At 43.6% G+C, this 21,873-nt stretch overlaps 1 protein-coding gene across 4 annotated transcripts in view; it reads left to right on the forward strand.

Annotated features, from left to right (window-relative positions):
* The window catches only part of ETS1 (ETS proto-oncogene 1, transcription factor), a 63,285-nt gene extending 41,775 nt beyond the window's left edge, over window positions 1–21,510 (forward strand). For 2 of the 4 annotated variants that reach the window (XM_010353028.2, XM_030918415.1), the window contains 3 exons: window positions 95–355; window positions 16,659–16,777; window positions 17,726–21,510. In XM_010353028.2, the coding sequence (XP_010351330.1) occupies window positions 95–355; window positions 16,659–16,777; window positions 17,726–17,941 (596 nt within the window). In that variant the 3' untranslated portion in view covers window positions 17,942–21,510. The remainder of the gene's footprint in view (window positions 1–94; window positions 356–16,658; window positions 16,778–17,725) is intronic. The other 2 variants (XM_030918417.1, XM_030918416.1) reach the window with 1 other exon arrangement.
* The last annotated feature ends 363 nt before the right edge of the window (window positions 21,511–21,873 follow it).

The following is a 21,873-nucleotide window of genomic DNA, read 5'->3' on the forward strand; positions in this document are numbered from 1 at the left end:
TTAGCAATCTGTCCTCCATAAGAGGGTTTTTACAGTTTTTTTTTTCCCACTCCCTCCTCCCCTGTCCTCTTTCTACCTCCTCCTTTACCTCCAGGTAAACTCGGGGGCCAGGACTCTTTTGAAAGCATAGAGAGCTACGATAGTTGTGATCGCCTCACCCAGTCCTGGAGCAGCCAGTCATCTTTCAACAGCCTGCAGCGTGTTCCCTCCTATGACAGCTTCGACTCAGAGGACTATCCGGCTGCCCTGCCCAACCACAAGCCCAAGGGCACCTTCAAGGACTATGTGCGGGACCGTGCTGACCTCAACAAGGACAAGCCTGTCATTCCTGCTGCTGCCCTAGCTGGCTACACAGGTAGGCGCCCTCCCGCTGCTTAGGCCAACTCCATCTGCACATTTCTGTGGGTGGGTTCCTTCCTGGAAGGCACTGTGCACCTCTGACCAGAGACGACGACGGACTCCCTTTTGTAGGCCAGCGGGGAGAAGTCTCTCTAAGAATTCTGTAGTCTCTCCAGCCACTCTGCTTGTGAATAGCCATTGATTTTTGGAAGCAAATAGTATCATTCTCTTCAAAGGGATCATTTCCAAGAATGGTAGGAAACTTATATTTTGGTGTTTTTCCATGTCTGGGGGAAGGGAACTGTGATGATTTGGTGTTCCTGGAAACTCTGTCTAGTGGCCTGGCATCAGGGGATTTTTCCCTGGTCTGCTCTTGGGAGGTCTTTCTGAATACAAAATCAGCAGTAGCATCTCTCAAAGGCACAACTGAATGGCCTCCACACTGGACTCTTCTGCAGCACCGTTCTCCTTAGGCCAGCTGTTCAAATGTGGGAGCAGTGTCCTCAGTGACACTACGCCCTGTCCAGATCCATCCTGGCCTATAGAGAAGACCCCTTCTCTCACTCGACTTTATCATCAGTTTTCTTCCAGGAGCGAAAGCTATAGTTATGATAGTGATGAGTGAAGAAAGGCCATAGAGAAAGGAAGATGTAGGTTGAGAGCTTGAGCTTTGATTGAGACTCTGGTGGTAGAGCAAAACAATTCTTTCTTCAAATGGGTTGTAGCACATCTTGCTACTTAACCAGAAAAACATGTGGAGAGTATAGCTGAGAAATAGCCAAGGAGTATTAATGTGTTAATCATCAGATCTCTCTGTAAGATTGTAGTGTTTTCTAAAAATTAGAAAGTGTATTGTGAGTAGAGCTTATTTTAAAGTAGCTTTGATTACTCAGATGTGGTCTAGGCCTTTATTCTCTTATAATTCTCTCCACTCTGGATGCATTTTCATGTAGGGACCCTTTGTGTGGATGATGACAAACAGCAAGATCTGTGTTTCTCTTGAGGTATCTATCTCATCTTTAGAGTATGCTGAATCCTCATTTGTGCATTCAGGAAAGCCTTAGGTCTTTTAAGAAGAAAACCAGTGACCTTTGAAAACAACTCAAATGCTTGAAAACTTACTCCCCCTTCAGAGAGCAGGAGTGTCTCTCTTATGCTGCATTCCACATAGCTCCTAGTGCAGTTCATTGCATGAGCAGTGCTCAGGAATTATGTCTACAGGTTGGGGTAGCAACAAGGTCAAGGCCAGGAATGGAACTCAAAGGCCCTTACTTTATTCTTTCTACAATACCCCGGTGGTCTTTGCTTGAACATGGCTAGCATGTAGGAACTTACTGCTTTTCAAGGGAGTCCTTTCCCATCTCTGGAAGAAGATTATTAGGAAGTATATTCATTTCCATTAGAAACATCCAGGGTGAGGAAAAGTATATTAAGTCACTCTCAGGATGTACAAGAGTGCCAGCTCATGCAGTTATACCTGTTAGGGGTTAAAGAACTAGACTGCAGTTGAATATAGCGATAAAGGAAGGGAGACGTGCTGCTTAATTGGGAAGAGAAAGGAAAGGCAGAGGTAGCTCTAAAATGACTTTGTGGCCTTGCGAGGTAGACTTTATCTCTAACTGCCAGTGCTTGCTTCTGTTTTTGTGGTGCAGGGGAAACTATGCTCTAGGTCTGAGTTATGTCTGGATAGATTGATAGTTGCCTACCCACCCTCTCCTCTGCCCTTCCTTCCTTCCTTCCTTCCTTCCTTCCTTCCTTCCTTCCTTCCTTCCCTCCCTCCCTCCCTCCGTCCTTCCTTGCCTCCCTCCCTCCCTCCCTTCTTCCTTCCTTTCCTCCCTCCCTCCCTCCTTTTCTTTCTTTCCTTCCTTCCTTCCTTCCTTCCTTCCTTCCTTCCTTCCTTCCTTCCTTCCTTCCTTCCTTCCTCCCTCCCTCCCTCCCTCCCTCCCTTTCTTTCCTTCTTCTCTCTCTCTCTCTCCCTTTCTCTCTTTCTTCAGACATGGGATAAGGGAGTAAAACATTTAGTGAGTAGAAGAAAAGGGGTGGTGATTATCACTTAAAAGTCTCAAAGACTGAAGTAATCATTTTAATGAAAAAACATTTTTGAAGCATCTTACCATTTAATTCTTTCTCCTTGACAATTGCAATTTCACTTTTTATAATATCTCATGTGGTGGGGAGAATAATAGTCCAGAAAACAGAAGTCCTCTGTGTTTCCTCTCAACTCTAACACACTGTGTGGTTTTAGGCAAATTTACCTTGTTACCGTTTTCTACTTTTAGTGAAGTAGAAGTGTTCATTCTTGTCTCGGTGGCAGGAAATCTGTGAAAATGTAATTGAATTAAATCAACTAATTAAATAAATGAATGCTGAACATTGTGCTAGACATAGAGGGAAAAACCCTCAATTATAACAATTCAATTATTTCAGCAAATGTCTGAGCGTATATTGAGTGCAGAAAAGCGAATATGAGGGCTCACTGTCTCCTTGAATTCAAGATATTTTAAATATCCTTAGACTTGAACTGGATTCTCCTATTATTGTGGTCTGAATGAAAGTTGGGATTTGTTAGGTATGTGAGGAGCAACCCACATTTTAGTGTTTATTTTTTTCCTTTAATTGATACCTGATGAACACCTCCTGCCTGTACTGCAAACTCATCCTATGAGGGTGATCTCATACCTTCATGGTGCCCCTGCCAGCCTCATTTAAGATGCATCCTAGGGAACAGGGAAGCAGATGAAATGTGCCCATATAGCCTCGTCCACCACCTGAGGCAGTCACTAGAGTGCCTATAAATGGGTGTCTAGCTTTATGCAGACATGTTAAGATGAGCTGAAATTTGCAAAAGTACTATGGTAAGCAGAAATCATTGTATACACTTGTTGGCAATACATTTTATTGCTTGTAAAAGTTACACTTACTTGCTCAGGTTCTGCTCAGCTTTTCTGTATGTTCCCTTAAAATTTGATTGCTCCAGAATATGTTTGGCCACACAGTAGGGGTACACATAGCTCTATGTCACTATTACTTGGTCTGAACTAAAGGGTGCATGCTTAGATTCTCCAAGCTGGGAAGAGCATCCATCTTCCTGCCGTTGCACCAGAAGTCTGGGTCTTTGTCCATATCACCTCCAAAGGAATACATTTTACTTCTTGATAGGATGTCTTTCTTACTGCACTGTAAGTGTGGAAATCAGTTAAAAACTGAATTTTCACATTCTCTTGCACAGCTACATTCTTCCTCCAAAGATAAGAAAATTGCATCAACCTTCACTGGGCTCCCATAGCAACTTGTTAAATTAGGTCAAGATGCGGGGGCAGATAACATGGCTTGAAAGCCTGCTTGTTAGCTGAGTTAAGAATACATCAAATGCAATGTTGGCTTCCGCCAAAATGTACCTCCTTACCTTACTGTGAACTGTTTACGGTTATCAAACTGATACCATCAGAAAGCTCCATTTTTTTTGTTCGAAGATACATTATGAACCCCTTCTAATTACAACACAGTCCTAGAGAAGTAGCCCAATGTTTTCTATATACATTTTATAGACCTAAGCAAAACACTTTCCGAGTCCTTGAAAAGCATAGGCATCTCTTCTTCCTCTTGCTTTTCCATTTCAGTAGGTATAGAATAATATAGTAGGTTGTCACATAGTACTGTCTCTTCCTCTCAACCCCTCTAGTCCCATTTCATAGATGATGAAACTGAGGCACAAAAAAATGACTTATTCAAGGCCGTGTATGTAATTGCATTCTGCACAGAGGTAGCTTCTGAATTGAATCTTAAGCACCAATGTCTCACCTGAATAGAAAATCTTTTCTTTATATCAGAGAATGAGAGTACTCCTTGGTTATTGCAGTTGCCTGCCTAGACTGATCAGGACCTTGTCTCCCTCTTGTCACTAATGAACACTATGTGTATGTGGGTTAGGGGTATGTGGGAGGGAGGAGAGCTGGCCTTGGCTTCCGTCCACAATTACTGACCTATAAATCACCTTTATTGAACTTCATTCCAGATTGTCAGACATACCCACAGATAAGGAGTCCTATCACTTCTGCAGCTGTTTTGAGCAGGTCTGGTGGTAATGCCCTTATCAACGTCTAGGTGTGTTCTCAGTCTTTGATTTGCAATTGCGAATGAAGTGGTTTTCTTGTTTTCTAGGAGCCTGAAAAAGGTTAAACCCAAAGCCATTCATTAACCGTAATGAAATTATGTTTTATGGTGTTACACAGATTTGTAAGTAGGCAGTTTCCTTAAGCCTAAATTTGGGACTATCTGGAATTCAACCTCCAAGTTTTTTTGTGTGTGTGAGACATCACACACACACACACACACACACACACACACACACACACACACACAAAAGGTACTAGTCTTGCAGAAAAAGAAGCCCGGTACATTCTCGTCTAGGTCCTCTCAAATTGATTCTGTCCTGAAATAAATCCTCTTCTTTTCATTTCATAGATGACTTTAGAAGCCAGTCTAAAGTCACACAATAAGAAAGTCCCAGGGCCGAGTCCAGAACCTTAGGGTTCTGGCTCATCGTTGAGTTTTAGGGTTCAGTAACCCAAAACTACTGCTAAAACATGTTTTTGAAGATAAACAACTTTACTGCAAAAGGAAGTGCTTCAAAGCCCTTCAATTCAGAATGAAACCTGAGATTTGGCAGCATTAGCTGAAATCACAGTTTTCTGAAGGAAAGCTCGATTGCAAAATAATCTCAACGTATTCAGGTACAAACAACTGAGGAAACTTTTGGTATGAGCCTAAGTTAGTGATAAGGAAAGAGTAAAAGCAGGTTACTAGTGCAGTGTGAATTTGTGCTGTGGGCATGTTGGTTAGGCACAGTGTAGAGCCTTTTAATTTGGGGGGATTACTGGAGCCAAGCTCTGGAATCTAAAGTCTCTCCGTGTAAATGCTGTTGCGTAAGACAGTGTAAACTGGCTAAAGTCAGGCCCCGAGAAGTTAGGGCGCTTCACTGAGGTCTGCAGGCCAGGCAAAGTCGGGACTGGCTTCCAGGCTTGCTGAAACCATCACAGTCTCTATGTAGAGCATCCTTGGGCAGCACCTGGCTGGATAAGAGGAGAAGAGCTTGGGAATGAGAAGGGCGGAAACAAAGTGTCTTCCCTCTGTTGCTCAGAGGCTGCTGTAATTAACCAGTTGCAGAAAACTGGCAGCCCCCTCACCTTCAATAGAGCCTTCATGTCAGCCAGCAGCTGAGACGCTGGCAGGGATTCCATTCACTGTGCTGGGTTTAGCAGTGGATCCTAAAGGGGTGCCTGGCGTGGACCTGGGGATCTCCGTGGAGCAGTAGACTCACATGCTGCTCAGTTATATGATTGATGGGAAAGCACTTTGGAGCATCGAGGAGGAGAATTCCCGGGAAGATTTGAACTGGTTGGGAGGCAAAGCTGTTTTCTATTGCCTGTGAGTAATTTCACTGTTTCTGCCTCCTACCTAATTAGTTTTGCATGAATTTTTCTTAATCATCTGCTACCAGTAGAAAAAGATCATGTGGTAAAAGGATTCGTCCTTACTATGAACTTTTTTTTTTTTCTAAATGTCTTTTTAAAAATGTGGAAAGTGGTAATTCCCTATTTCTGTCATGGCTTTTGAAGATCGCAACTGGCTGAACCACCTTAGTGTCTTGATTCAGCTATGGTAATACCTTGCAAGCAGTCTTTGGACAGAAGAGATCTATTCATCCTGTACAACATATCTCGAACCCTGGTGCTGTTTACAACTCTCTGAGGCCTAGAGGGTGCCTGGATTTTGGACACCAGAAGACTCACAAGTTGACCCCTCTGTTCTGGGTATAGCCCACTGCCTGTTTTAGAGGAGGAGTCTCTGAGTCTTCGATTTTTGGGGTCACTGTTTCTTTAATAAAGTCTCACTACAAATAATGGAATTGGGTGGTGACTGTTCTGGAATTCCACTCTGTCTCCAGTTTGAAGCTCCACCTTTGGAGGAAGCAAAATGTTTCCATTGAGCAGATGCAGCCAGCGTGCTGCTGAGACATCCACACCAGTCTTCATTGCCTTTAAACAACAGGCCTCGGAAACTCCCCATCACCTCTGTTGGGAAAGGCCCTGCCAGGGTCCCAGATGACCCTGCTTTTGCCCCCTTGGCACTTCTTTCTTTTCCTTGAATGGCCTCCCCTGCTGCAGAGAGTAAGCAGCTGCTGCTCTGTGTAGAGGCTCATTCAAGAGAAGCTCTGCCCCTCCTGTCCTCCCAAAGTGACTTGCATGTGACGCCTGCAGGTTGGAGCACTCATCAGCACCCCGTCAGTCACTTGGGAATGCCTGCAGGTAGAAGTCCAGGTTAAACACAAGAAAGGGTGGTCATCCCATGTGGTTTTACCAGGGGCAACATTCAGGGGCTACCCCTGTAGAATTCAGAGCATGGAGTCAGACCCTGCCAACGAGCAGCTGTGTAACCTTTGGCAAGCTAACATCTCTGTATCTCTTTTCTCATCTGCAAAATGGCAGTAGTAATAGTTTCTATACCATAGGCTTGTTGTGAGAACTAATGAATTAGTTTACGGAGAGCGCCTGGAGCAGTGCTGGGTACACAGAAAGCTAGGCTCTAAGTGCTAGCTGTCACCTCCATCCATAGTATTCTCCAAACCTTTTATTTTTCCAATATAATTCTAAGTTCCTTGAGGCCAGGGAACAACACATTTTACTTACAGGATTGCAGTAATTGCTGGCAGTGTCACGGGGCATAGCAGGTATTTAATAATAGATTAGGCCTCTTCAATTCTTTAGCTCAATTCTGGATCTATTAAGTTCCTACTGTGTGCTTAGACTCCTTCATATACACTGACTTTTTAAATCCTTCACCAAATATCACATGAGGAAGTTTCTGTTATGCCCACTGTGTAAATGAGGGAATTGAGATTTTTGTTTTCTTTATAGAGGAGGAGGTCTAGCCCAATGTCACACAGCAAACAACAAATAAGATGACTTTCAGGGTTTTCACAACGTCAGAAAATATTCAAACTACTGTGTTAGTTTGAGTGTGCCGGAAAGCAGGTGCCAAGACAGGAGTAGATGTGCAAGACGTTTACGGAAGGAGCCTCTATGAAGGAAAAAAAGGGAGGAGGCAACGAAGAGAAGGCAGGGGAAGCTTCAGACTGTGCTGCAGGTCTGGAAGGAGGAGGTTTGGGTAGAAAGGGCCCTCAACTGCAGCTCTGTTCCAAGAAAACTTTGACTGGGCCCAGGGGATCCTTGTGTCAAGGCTGTCTGCTGGAGGAGCTCTGTGTCTCCCGGAAGTGGACCTGTATACCCTGACCATGCTCTGTCCCTGGCTGGAGCAGCCCCCGGGAATGGTGGTGCTGTGTGGACATGGTAGAGCCAGTCAATCATGTTCCTTGAAGCAGGAGATCTGAGTAGACAGCCGCAGGGACCTGACCTATAAATGTGGCTTGTTGAGACCAGCCCAGCTTTTCCATGTGGCAGGACTCAAGACCATGTGTCCCGACACTCTCAGTGGCCCGTGATGGGCTTCTGAGTTCAAGGCATGTTGTTGACTGTAACTCCCTAAACTGTATTGTCTTTTGTGTGACTCACCTCTCCCTGAGAGATAATGAGAGTGAAAGTTCTCCTAGAGTGATTGAACGTGAAAGTTTAAACTCTGAAACAAGGATGGGACTTGCTTTGTTGGAGATGCTGTCAGGGCACAGGTCTGTGGAGGTGTTTGACATTCAGAGCCGAGGCGGTGGAGTTTCTTCTGGAGGCCTCTCAAGGCTAGGCTCTCTGTTCTTTTTTCTTTAAAGGCGTAGGTAGGACACTTTCAGCTCATCACATTATGGTGAAACAAAAAGTATTTGTTCTGCTACCTCCATGCTGTTGTTAATACTGTGTTTTGCTATTCAGCACACACTGGCTACATTTGAGGAGTGTTCAGAGATTATATGCTGGATAAATGCTTACAAAATTCGGTGTGCAAATGATCCCTTAGGATCTAGTTCAACTACCTTCCAAGAATTCTAATACGCCTAGCGAGTGATTTCTCTCATTCTTGACATGCAGGGAAAACTTAACCCCTAGGATAAAATAAATTCCAGAGATCAAGTTGAGAATCCTACTGAGAAAAGACTACAGTCTTCAGACTTCTAAAGTTCTGTTTTCTAACCCTGATCAGTGAACATACCTTTCTTTCTTCTCGTTACCTACATACTTAGGAAGATTTTTCTTTGTGCATTTATAGTGACTGGAAAAACCATTTCTTTGGTTTATAACAAAGTTCTTATCCCCGTCCCCCAAATCCAAACCTAACCCATCTCTGGTGACTTCTTAAAAGAACCGGTTACCTAGAAGACATCAGGAGGAAAGAGCTATAAAGAAACCCACTTCCTGACTTGAGCTTCACTGGCTCACTGTCCAAGTTTGCGTCTGAGTGTTAGCTTGAATGTGTTAGACAGAGTTACCGGTGGGTTTAGAAGAAAGGTGGTTGCATTTGAATAGAGACTGCCCCTTTAAGAGAAGAACAGTCCCCTTTCTCCTGCTGCCGCCCCCACACATGTGTACTTGAGCACTTGCAGGTGTGCAGAGCCAGAGCAAAAACAAAGGTCTTTCCCTCATACCCTAAAAATGCGTAACTGTCTTGTTCTCAGACCCAAGTCAGACTGGCCAAATAAGCCTCGCTTAACCCTGTTCCAGGTGAGAGGACTCCACTGGCCAGTTGCCAGCCACCTGGTCTTGCTGTCAAGCCTGTCTTGGGCACTGATGACTGGACAAGAGGTTCTGCTTGAACCCCAGTTAATGCTGGTGGGACCCGTCTCTTTGGGCCCCAACTATTGACATTTGTGGGGAACGGTGCTGAACTTGCTCTAGGTGACCTCTGTATAATAATTAGGTGACGAATACTTGGTGAGGGACATGAATGACTAAGGAAAAAGGTGCATCGGGAAAAGAGGATCTAAGTGCATCTGTGGCCAAGATTTCCCTAAACCATATATGCCTGTGATACTTTCACTTGCAAAGCAGTTTGCATCTGCTATCTCTTTTTGTGCATATGTACTTTTAACATAGGAACAAGGATTTCAGAGTCTTTCCTAACTTAAAAAAGTCCTAAATGGTTATTCTCATTTAAAATATTAAAAATTTTTACATTTGTATACTTTAACTTTTTTTCCTTAACCTCCAACTTTCTACTTGTTCAAAGTTGCCATACAAAAGGCCAATTTAATCGTTGGAAGTCTAATAAGATTTTTTCTAGTGCTTTTACATTTTTTTAAAGGCATCTTTTTTCTCTCTTGTCTTTTACTGAAAATAGTTTTTAAAAATATATTTTCTGTTGTTTCGTTCTTCTGTGTAATTCCATTATTGTATATTCAATTGCTCCTAAATTGTTCTCCTCTTTAAGTCTCTTTCTCTCTCTCTCTGTCTATATATATATGTATATACGTAGATTTTTGTAATAAGGACTTAATTTACATTTTTATAAAGTAAAGAGAAGCAGAGATTACTATTTCCATTTTAGGGAAGGAAAAAGTAAAGCCCAGAGAGATTAAATGAGTTGCATAAGATTGCAGGGTGATTCAGGGAAGAACTGATATGGAAGCCTTGTACCCTTAACTCCCTACCCGGGGCTTTCCCACAGGCATCAGATATTTTAATTTTATAGGATGCCGTCATCACTCAGTACTTCACTGCCTGACATGTAAAATGGCTTTTATTTTTAATGTTTTTGACACTCTTCCTTCTTTCGTTTTTGATCTAACATGCAAGAGACATGAACTCGGCAGTCAAAGACTGGTTTTAATTGATTTGAGAACTGTTTTCTTACTCTTTTTCATGGTTAGATACTGGCTATCTCAGCAACAAATACAAGTTTATAAAGTTGTTGTTCATCATTGTGTTCAGCAAGTCTGCTTTCCAAACACCTGTCAGAATGTTCTTTGTTGTTTGAGTTGAATTACTGGAAGTTATATTCCCGATCACTGCCCTTGAGTTACTAGCCATTGATACAGGAACATGTTTATAGAATATATTGACACATAGTGAGTCTTTAAACCAAGGCCGTATTGGCCAGTTATAGAATGTGTTATACATGGAGTGTGTTAGAGATGAGATAAGATTGGGTCAGGGTGGGGCAAAGGAAATGTACAACTCAGAAGAAATGAGAGGCAGAGAACTCGGCCAAAATATCAAGCACTCCTGACCCTTACTCTTCTTCAAATAATTTCCCCAGTGTCTTGATCGCCAGTCAGTCCAGCAGTACAGTTTCTTGAGTTACTCATCCTCAGGCAACAAGACTTTGTGCAGCTTCAGGTTGAGCTTGGTCCAGAGGGCAAGAAACTGTCAGGATATTTTCTGTTTTGTCCTTAAACTTAATGGAAATCAGGAGATTTGGGGACCTTTCTGAATGGTGATTTAGAAGAGGGTTGACAGAAAGGGGTGATGCTTGGAATGGGGAGTCATCCACCCCACCCTCAGAGGTGCGTCCTCCTGTGGTAGCATGAAAGGCAGGTTGATACACTTGTGAACAGATGGGTCATTTCTGGATTCGAATGTTCTGTTTTTGCCATCATCGTTTGGCTGTGGGTAGAGACACCTGGCTGGAAGGGAGGGGCCAGCCAGGCCTGTTCCTCTGTTTTAGGGCCACCTGCCAGATGTGTGCTATCAGGGCAGAGTCAGCCCTATTGCAAGGGTGACCAACCATGAGAGTTTCATAGGTTAAAATAAGTGTGGTGTCCTGCCCACACTGAAGTATTTGATTTGACTTTTAGAATAGAGCTAAAGGGATTAGCTTCTTAAAGTAGCAAATTAACTCCCAAAGGACAGGTGGTCGTTTTCATTTTTGGGAACACGTTGATGAAATGCAGTCTGAGGGTCACCCATATTGTTTGGCCCCAAATATAGTTTAATAGAGAGAAGCCATTTGAGCGGCCTTTCTAATCCTTACACCTTTCTTCAGAGGAGGTTTGTTTCAGTCGTGTAATTTAGAAAATCTTTATTGAGTACCTGCTGAAGACAAGCTGTCATACCTGGCATTGAGGATATGTGGCTCAATAAGATACAGTCTGTGTTCCCAAGGAGAACATGTCAAATGACACCGGAGTCATTCAACAGCAAATAATTTTTTGTTTGTTAGTGTTTGTTGGTGTTTGTTGGTGTTTGTTGGTGAGGCACCATTCTAGGCTTTGGGTTGAAGCAGTGAAAAAACAAAGTCCTTGTCCTTAGCGCGTATATTCCAGTGATGGGAGAAATGGACAGAGACCAAACCACTGGGGTGATCTTGGTGTAAGCCATGTACAATGCAGACATGAGGAGACTGCCTGGGAAGTGCCCACCCAGCGTTGACCTCCATCTGTTTGGAAGAAAGCTCCTGTGTTCGCCTCTCAGCAGAGCACAGGTGACAAGAGTGAGAACTTGTGGTTGAAATGGAAATGAGGAAGGAGTAGAAGGAAAAAGTGAAGTTCAACCTGACCCTCATCACTTGCTGTGAGGCTGTCCTTGTCACAGGCAGGCAACTCCCAGACCTGGAAAATGAGAAGAAGGATACTGACACATTGGCAAATGGAAGGGATTTCCATCAAGAGCATGTTACTAACGCATTGTCCTAGCCCACTGATATATATGTATTTATACTGCTCAGTTCTTAGCCTCAGGGCAAGGGACCAGAATAGCAGGGGATTTTTAATAACCAGCTCCTCATTGAGACAGATAATGGGCCTTGCAACTCCCAGACAAGGAACTATGACCCAAATGAGCAGGAATTTACTTGAAGCTTTATGTTTTTTAAAAAAGTGAGATTGTTGCCTTAGATTTGAGGAGCCTTGGGGATCCCTTTAGGGGGTGAACATCCTTGGTGTGATTTGCTTTGTAGGCTTAGGAGCTCTCCAAGTTCCCACCTGGTATTTCTTCTTCTGAGCTTGTACCATGTTCTTCAAATCAGGCCTGTCAGTGTGTAGTAAGAACTGTCCTCTTCTCCAGAGACTGAGAAGAACAAAGTAGTAGAAGGAAATTCCCCTGCAGCCGCCTGAGAGGGAGGGTGGAGAGGGAGCAGACGGCAGGGGGTGTGGAGGCTCCGTGCCATGGGAGATGGGTGTGTGGAGTGTGTGTGTGGTGCTCTCCCGCCCGCATGGTTCTGGAAAGAGACCTCCTTCTAACAGGGACCCCTCTGTTGTTGTGGCTCAGAGCTTCGACTTGAGAAGCATACTTTCCCAGTGATGCCACTGGATTCCTGATGTGTGACACTCCCAGGCAGCATCGTGAAGGGTGCTGTTGACTGCCTTGGCGATCCCAGACAGGGATACCATTGTGAGTCACATTGAACATGTGAGCTCCCCTTCCCATGACTGGCGCTATTCTTAGTACCGTTTTCTGCTCTGGGGGACAAAGGTCACTGGGACCACAGTCTATTTGGGTAGGTGGAAGGGACTGGGCACAGGGATGAGGGGGAGTTGCAGGGAGAATGGAGGAAGAGGCTTTACAAGTTTAGGATATAAACTTGGAGCAAGGGCAAGGGATGGGGCCCCGGAGCCCTGTGGGTTTGGGCAGACCTCTGCTAAGCAGCACAGAATCACCCTCTAGAAGAGTCGTAACTGGGAGTGCTGGACTCATTCATTGTCTACACCAGTTTTAGGTGTAAGAACTTCTGATGGGCCTGGATGTGGGTGTCGCCGGCGGATCTGTGTAGCCAGTGTGCCTTCCAACCCCAGAGCTGCCTCTGAGCTTTGGGTTTCCAAGTGGCCCTGAAGTCCCCTCCCAGACTTGAAGTGAGGGTGATGTATTGCTGTGGAAACAGGCTCCTGTGTTAGCCTATCCATTGGCCCAGCCAGGACCTGAGCCCACCCTGGCCCAGTGTTTCTGGCTGGAAGAACATTTCCATGTCTTTCCTAGTCCTGTTGATTCCCACAACAAAAGGCAGTTTAGGAGTCAGCCAAAGGTGCTAGAGAGGAAGCTTCAGTGGCCATCATGAACTCCTCTCACGTGGTACGAAAATGTGGGCTTTCTGAAGAGCGAGCCCTGTGTGTACCAGTGAGGCTGGAGTTTGCCTGTGGGGTTTCTCTGCAGGAATCGGGGAAGGAGCCTGGAGCTGACATCTCTGTTACGTTGACTGTCTCCTATTGTGAAGCCAATGGGAGAGATTTTTTCCCATTCATAGTCCCATTATTTCTTTAGGTATCTGCTTTTCCTGTCTATCCTCCCTCTTTCCTTGGGTGTAAACAGAAAACAAGAGTTAGAGAGCTCTGCAGCTAGGACTTGGGCTTCTAGAGCCTGAATTTAATTTTTTTTTCATTCATTTTGAACAAAGGAAAAGTCACAATGAGGACAAAAGTCCTCCGGCGAGTACTCACTCTGTCCCAGACGCACTGGGTCCTATACGCTGACATCACAGAGAAAGGGCAGGGCGGGGCATCTACAGCCTATGACTGCTTGACATTTCAATTTGGAAAATGCACTGGTAGAAAAGGAAAACTAACCATTCCGTCAGAGGTTCCTCCTCTGGGAGCTGGTGCAAACCACGGGAATCGAAGGTCCCCTCTCTGCATTGTGGCTACCAAGTCCCAAGGGCAGGAGACTGCAGTGCGCTCCTGGGCCCTGTTTTCCAGCATGGGCAGATGTGCTGACCGTTCCCCGCCAAAGACTCATCTGGTGGAAGGATCTCGATCTTTCTATCCTTTTCCTCGGCTTGGTGTCGTGAGACCCCGTGCCCCAAAGAGATTTTCAGATAGTGGAAGAGAGGCTAAGGTGAACACCGGGAAGAAGAAACAATGAAGTAACATAACATAACGGCTACCACAAGAGGATGCTGGAAACATCACCTGTGGAGGTGGAGGCAGTGGCGGGGCCTGGCACAGCCACTGGTGGTCAGATGACTGGGAGAACCACTGGCTATCCCATGTCCTGCAACTGCTATGAGAAGTCGGGGAGAGAGTTTTTAAAGTCAGGTCCCCTTGTCCCTTGGAACACTGCACTCAGTCAGGCAGTTTAGATGCCAGGCCTTTGGTCTTGTCGTGTCCAGGGGGGCAACGGTAGCATTGAGATGAAGAATCTGGGACCAGGTTGCCTGGGTTCTAGTCCTGGCTGCTCCACTGCTGATCTAAATGGCCTCGCAGTGCGTCAGTTTTCTCTGCTGTGAAGCGGTAGAAACAAATAGCACAACAGTTGCATCCACCCCACAGAATTATTGGGGGGAATGAAGGAAACGAGTGTAGGGTGTCACAGTGTCTACAGCGTAGTGGGTGCCCCATCAATCATAGTACTCCTTAGTTTTTCTCGGTCAGGGTCTAAAGCAAACCCCTCTCCTCCAGGGCTTCTTTTACATAGCTTTGGGGTAGGTGGCTTTTCTTCATGTCTGTCTTCAGTCTCTATAGTTATTGTGAGTTTCTCCAAGAAACCTATTCTGTGACCAGGGCTCTGGCAGCTGCATTTCTTGAAAGCGATTTACTGTTTTACCTCTTTGTGTCTGTTAGGATGGCTTCTCAGTGGGTTCCTCTGAGAATGTCACGGTTAGTTTTGTGAACCCAGGCAGAGAATGAGTAGCTCACGCCTTTAGGCAACTCCCAAGAAACCTGCAAATGTCCCTGAGTTGAATACAAAATGGTTTTTATTGAATGAAAGTAGAAACAGAGGAAGCTAGGGCTTTACCAGTGCAGCCCTCTGAGCTGTTGTTCGAATGTTCCTTTATTTTGTAGGCATTCACTGAGTCATTTTATTCTGGAATACATGTAAGGTATTTCTTGCAAGATGCTTTTAAAGAGCGAATGGTCCATTCTCAGAAAGAGGAGGTAGAGCTATTCCATGTTTTCATATTTAGCATGGCAAGTGCTGAGGAGGAGACTTGGAAACCACCATTAGGAAGTTGTTACTGGAGGAGGACTTCCTTTGGCTGTGCGATGATAGCTCGCGTCAGTAGCTGTTTCTTTACTTCACTGGACGTTGCCCTGGTCCTTTGAGTCTAACGGCCTGGGTACTAGACCCAGCACCATCATTTCGCTAACTGTGGCTCGGAGCAAAGTCGCAGTACTTTGCTGAGCACCTTTTCTGCGCCAACAGAAAGGAAGCCGAAAGACCACTTGTGCCTCCCCTTACAGCAGAGGGTTGGGTGTGGATTTTAGGAGCAAGCACAATGATGCATGTGAACATGTCTTGTACAAATACGAGATTCAACAAGACATTACCCTTATAGATTATGAAGGCAATTTCTTTTTTAGATTGAGAGGGAACCTAAAGTTTGTTTCCTGTTAAATCTCAGTTTACTTTGGATCAGACACATTTGCAACTCCGGTGAAACATTAGAGCCTTAGTGAGCAAAGCTTTCCCGTATGAGCTGGGGCTTCCTGGGCTATATCCAGAGATGTGCACTGGTTCTTTCCCAGTCCCGCTCTGCCCAGTTTATGTTATAAGGGACAGTGTAGACATGTAACAAGTAGCACGGACTTTTGAACCCCTATTTGTCTCTCTACCTACACCTGTAAATTAAGAATCCCTGGTGGCATTTTCATTTCAAATGAGAAAATTGTCCTGAATGGAAATCGGTGTGATATAAACCTTTAGCATAGAATAAATTGACTGTCAGGGTATTGATGGCTAAGACAGAAAAGTGTGTGTGTGTGTGCGCGCACGCGCGCATGTGTAATTTAGAATATACTGCACCTATGTAGAATTTCTGAGACAGTCCTCATCTGACCTCTGAGGATTTCCTGGGTGGAAAGTTAATCCCTCAAATTGTAATGATGCTTTTTTTTTTCTTAGTTTGGGTGCTTTCCTGTAAGCGGACTGGAAGGGAGGGTGGTGGCAGTGGAGAGAAATATTATGACTGAGCAGATATTTAACATCTATTTCCTTGTGAGAGGGCCCCAGGATAGTGATCCTTCTTCCTCACAAAGCAGGGGCCATAGTCTGCCTACTAGAGAGCAGTGCTTATGAGCCATAACTTCTGCTCAGAACTGGCAAAGACATTCATTCCTTCGTTAATATGTTTCTTACTTCTGAAGGCAAAAATAACGACTTAGTTTTTGAAAGTGTAAAAGATTATGCTACCTTAGAATATCCCAGAGGATAGGCACAGTATTCTCTTTCTAGAATTTGCTTAGCAATAAAAATGAACCGATCCTTAAGTTAATCAAACTAAGGCACTCGACACATTTTCTTCCATGCTTTTGTTTTATAGGAGGCTTTTGTCTTTTCTATCTGTTCGAGCTCATAGCGCTTCCTCTGACATGTGCACTGTCTGTTGCCCTCCTTTTCTCCTGGCTGGATGGGCTGAGAGAAGAGGGATGTGGGAGTGCCGTGTGTGCGGGGATTAGCTGCGTAGAGTGCTGCGTATCTGGTGTAATGATCCACAATGGCTTGTGTTTCTAGGCAGTGGACCAATCCAGCTGTGGCAGTTTCTTCTGGAATTACTCACTGATAAATCCTGTCAGTCTTTTATCAGCTGGACAGGAGATGGCTGGGAATTCAAACTTTCTGACCCAGATGAGGTAAGGAAGGAGGGGCTTGCGAGTACTGTGCTGAGGAAGGATGAGAGGAAACCCCCTGGAAGGGGTGGTGTGGACCTGAATGCCATTTTCCAGGGACTGTGATTCCCAGCTGTGCCACTTGCCACTCCCAGAGCAAGCTAGGTAGCCTGTCTGAGCCCCATTTTCATTATTTGGAAAATAGAGAAAATATCTGTGTTACCTATTTGTCTTACAGGATTAGCTGATAGGAGGCACTAATGTGCCTGGCAGTAGGTCAGTTATCACCCACAGAGCTGCCTCCTGCGACTTAGCCTCTTCCTAGCCCCGTGGCTCTGTGAGTGTGAAAGGGGCTAGACAGTTCAAGAGGCCTTGGGAGATTGGCTCATTAGTTTCTTATTTCATTACACACATGTTTATGGAGTGGTGGTTCTGTGCCATGCCCAATTCTGAGGATAAAAATCAATGAACACGAGAGACAACATCTTTGTTCTGGCAGACATGAGAAAATCTTTGTGCCCTGGTATGGAAAAAAACACTTCCTGTTGATGAAAGGCAGGTATGATTGCAGCTCGGCTCCTCCACTTCACACTTGCCTGTTAGATTTCGTGCTTGCAAAGCAAGGAGATTTTACTAATAATATGGGGAAAGACGAAAGCATATAGTGTGGCTTTTCATTTATTTTTTAAAGTCAAATATTTAATCCTATTCCACAGAAGTTCAGGGTCACTGTGTTTTCATCAACTTAAAGAATCAGTTGTGACTCCCATCCCTGCCCAACCCATGAAAAATGGAATTCAGAAGCGATAGGCCAGAAAATTTTTTTCTATATGTACGTGAATCTCAAATCATCTTACTGGCGCATCATGGGTCACCGTGAATGGGGTATAGCATAGGCATACAAACATATATATTTGGTCTATCTTGTAGATTTTTGCCTACTCCTCCTTTATTTTTCTTTCTAAATTTCAGGTGGCCAGGAGATGGGGAAAGAGGAAAAACAAACCTAAGATGAATTATGAGAAACTGAGCCGTGGCCTACGCTACTATTACGACAAAAACATCATCCACAAGACAGCGGGGAAACGCTACGTGTACCGCTTTGTGTGTGACCTGCAGAGCCTGCTGGGGTACACCCCTGAGGAGCTGCACGCCATGCTGGACGTCAAGCCAGATGCTGATGAGTGATGGCACTGAAGGGGCTAGGGAAACCCTGCTGAGACCTTCCAAGGACAGCCGTGTTGGTTGGACTCTGAATTTTTAATTGTTATTCTATTTTTTATTTTCCAGAACTCATTTTTTACCTTCAGGGGTGGGAGCTAAGTCAGTTGCAGCTGTAATCAATTGTGTGCAGTTGGAAAAGGAAAGCCAGGACTTGTGGGGTGGGTGGGACCAGAAATTCTTGAGCAAATTTTCAGGAGAGGGAGAAGGGTCTTCTCAGAAGCCTGAAGGCTGTGGCTTAAGAGAGAAAGAAGACTAATGTGTCCAATCATTTAAAAAAATCACCCATGAAAAAGTGTCTTGAGTTGTGGACCCATTAGCAAGAGACATTGTCACGTCAGAACTCATGAAACTGATGTAAGGCAATTAATTTGCTTTTGTTTTTAGGTCTGGGAGGGCAAAAAAGAGGTGGGTGGGATGAAACACGTTTTTGGGGGGGATGCACTAAAAGCTGAGAACTATTTACCTATCACTCTAGTTTTGAAACAAAGATGGACTTCAGTGGGGAGGGGCCAAAACCATTGTTGTGTTACAATTTATTTTATTAAATTTTGTGCCAGTATTTTTTTTTTCTTAAAAATCGTCTTAAGCTCTAAGGTGGTCTCAGTATTGCAATATCATGTAAGTTTGTTTTTATTTGCCGGCTGAGGATTCTGTCACAGTGAAAGAAAACTGTTTATATAGACCCCATTGGAAAAGCAAAACGCTCTCACTGAGATCAGGGATCCCAAATTCATGGGACTTATATAAGAAGGACAATTAATGCTGATTTGGGTACAGGGGAATTATGTGTGTGAATGTCATCTACAATTAAGAAAATATTAGTACATCCCTTTACTTACTTGTTATTAGTGGATTCTCGGGGTTTGGACTTAATGTTGAGCTAAGAAGCATTAAGTCTTTGAACTGAATGTATTTTGCATCCCTGGTTTTGGACCACAGTAAACGTAGGAGCACTGTTGAAGTCATGGAAAGGAGATCGAAGGAGGAAGATTGACTTGGTTCTTTCTTAGTCCTATATCTGTAGCATAGATGACTTGGAATAAAAGCTGTATGCATGGGCATTACCCCTCAGGTCTTAAGAAATAAGTCCTGAACGCATGTCGTTCTAAACTAACACTCTGTAATTTTTCTTTTATGTCTTATTTTCCAAGAATCATCCATTTTTTGCACCCCTCACCCCCAGCTCTATTATTCAGTAGAGAGAAATGTATGGCTTTCTGATTGGTGAGTGAAAGAGTAACTTGAGACTTGACCTAAGTTGAAGAGTTTAGCCTTGCTGAGTTTTAGAAGTGATGGAAATTAAGAGAGCATTTCAATAAAATGTGACTTGGCTGTCTTTGGAAGAGAAGTGCAAGGCTTTCCTTTGAAGAATTTAAATTAGTCCGGTAGGATGTCAGGTGAGACTGTGTATGCAAAATGAATGGCACAGGTGATGCTAGGGCCTCATACTTGGGTCTGATGTCTTGGCACAGGGTAAGTAAAGGTTAATTCCAGAAGAGACGAATGACTTGAAGGCAAAGGAAACAAAGGAAGGAGGTTCAGTGAAGAGAATAAGGTTGTCCATGAGATTTGAACAGATTTTTAGTTTCCCCAATGTTTAAATACAAACATAGTCAAGCAAGATAGTCATCTTTCTGCTGGTTGTGAGGGGGAATCTGAAAATGGAGTTTTGGGGGAAAAGTCAACATCTAACTCGTGAGGAAAAGTGCCTAATAGAATTAGAAACTCCCTCACTCTATAGTTGCCCCGTCGAAAGTACGAGGAGGAGGGGTGGCTTTTTTGGACTTCCGTGAGAGAAGGAAAGACATATTTCAGGTAAGCTTCTCAGGGCTGGCCCTTTTGGGGATTTGGATGAGAAATTGGAAGTACTAACTACTTTCTAGTGTATCTTTAAGAAAATTGATTGTTGTTTACTCCCAGATCCTCTTGCAGACGCAGAATTATCAGGAACATAGCTCTGTGATTCATGAGTGTACCCATACTGATGAATTGGAGCATCCATATGGAAAGCGAAGGCAGAATTATCCCAGCTGTGTTATTTTGATCTTTTGGATGCAGGTGCCTTAATGAAGCTCTTAAAATATTTTAGGAGCTGCTCAGGGAGTGTTGGGTGGAACTGTTTGGACTACATTGTTTTCTCTTAGATTATGTGATTTTTGTTAGGCACTGGCAAAAGGTGTGTGTGAATGTGTGCATGTGTGTGAATGTTGTGTGTGTGTGTGTTTGCAGACATGCAAAACTGCAGCTGAAATAATACCTGAGATTTCTAGGTAAGCCTTTCCACATTTCAATAATGGGTAAGAGTAGAATCAAGGCCGGGTATCAGTTATTGCTTGCTGTTTGCAACCAGGCATAAAATCACTTTCTCAAAGCATCCACCATTCCTGTTAAATTTATGTTGGAAGCTCTCCTTCTGTGAGTGTAACTCCTGCAGTTCCTCTAGCAGATAAGATATAAGAAAGTGCCTCCTAGTGCTCCTCCGCCCGCTTGTTTGCTAAAATTCCCTTTCTCTCTAGGTCCACCATTTTCAGGATTTGTAGATAGTGTATTAATTAAGACAGCTTTGTCGATCTGGCCAGATGTTTTTTCTCCTTTGTCCAAAGGCCAGAGGCCATCCCAGGAAGAGTGGTGGGTGGTTTATACACTGGAAATGTTGCGTTTATGCTTTTTAAAAACACATGTTAACTTCAGAGGAAGGATGGGCAAATCTGGTCTAGCTGGGTGAAACCCTTATTTTCCCAGAGACGCCTTAACCTTTGTCGGTTTTGGCTTTAGGGTTCAGCGTCACTTTTGTTCCCCTCTTCATTCTGGGGAGGGACTTCCCTACGTAGAGCCCTGATTTTGTGGCCGTGGGGATCGGAGGTAGCATTCAAAGATCAGATGTGCTTTTCCTCACTTTGGAGATGAACACTCTGGGTTTTAGAGCATTAACCTGCCTAACCTTCATGGTGAGAAATACACCTTCTCTCTTCTAGTCATGCTGTGCATGCCGCTTACTCTGTTGGGGTCTATATAAATTTGTTGAACTCTTACCTACATTCCAAAGAAGTTTCAAGGAACCATAAATATATGTATACATATACATATATAAAATATATATATTAAAATAAAATTATCAGGAATACTGCCTCAGTTATTGAACTTTTTTTTAAGAATACATTTTTTTTAAGCTGAGAAGTATAGGGATGAAAAAGATGTTATATTGTGTTTGACTATTTTCCAACTTGTATTTTCATATAATTTATATTTTTTAAAAGCTGAAAATTTAGAAGCAAAATGAAAAAAAGGAAAAGCAGGTGCTTTTTAAAAATCAGAACTGAGGTAGCTTAGAGATGTAGCGATGTAAGTGTCGATGTTTTTTTTTTTTTTTTTTTTTAATGCAAAAAAATTCTTATGGCGGAGTTTTTTGTTTGTTTATTTTAGTAGCTGATGCTGGCACATCATTTTGCTGGAGAGTTTTTTATATACTGTAGCCTGATTTCATATTGTATTTTAAACTGTGTGAAATTAAAAACAAAGAATTTCATTCATAATGCTGTGGCTTTGGCTTGATTCTTTCTTGTCTGAATCATGTATTAAAGCAGGACAAATCAGCCAACCAGAGGCAAGCACAGAGGGATGCAGTTTAGTCTTTCTGATCTCACTGGCTCAGGACCATTGGTGATAAAGATTTCCTAATAAGGTGAGAACTATAATAGGAATATAGGGAAGTCATCAAACATCCCAAACATTGAATATATTTTGTCATCCTTTGTAGAATGTCCCTGGCCTTGTCAGACCTAATTTCTTCATGTCTGAAGGACTAAGAGCCATGTGAATAAAATTTTTAATGACTCAACAGATAAACATTTGATTTAAGCTAGGTACCGTTCCTGATATGAATACAGAAAGTTGAA

This window comes from Rhinopithecus roxellana, chromosome 15 (genome assembly GCF_007565055.1).
Source record: "Rhinopithecus roxellana isolate Shanxi Qingling chromosome 15, ASM756505v1, whole genome shotgun sequence".
NCBI classification, from domain to species: Eukaryota; Metazoa; Chordata; class Mammalia; order Primates; family Cercopithecidae; genus Rhinopithecus; species Rhinopithecus roxellana.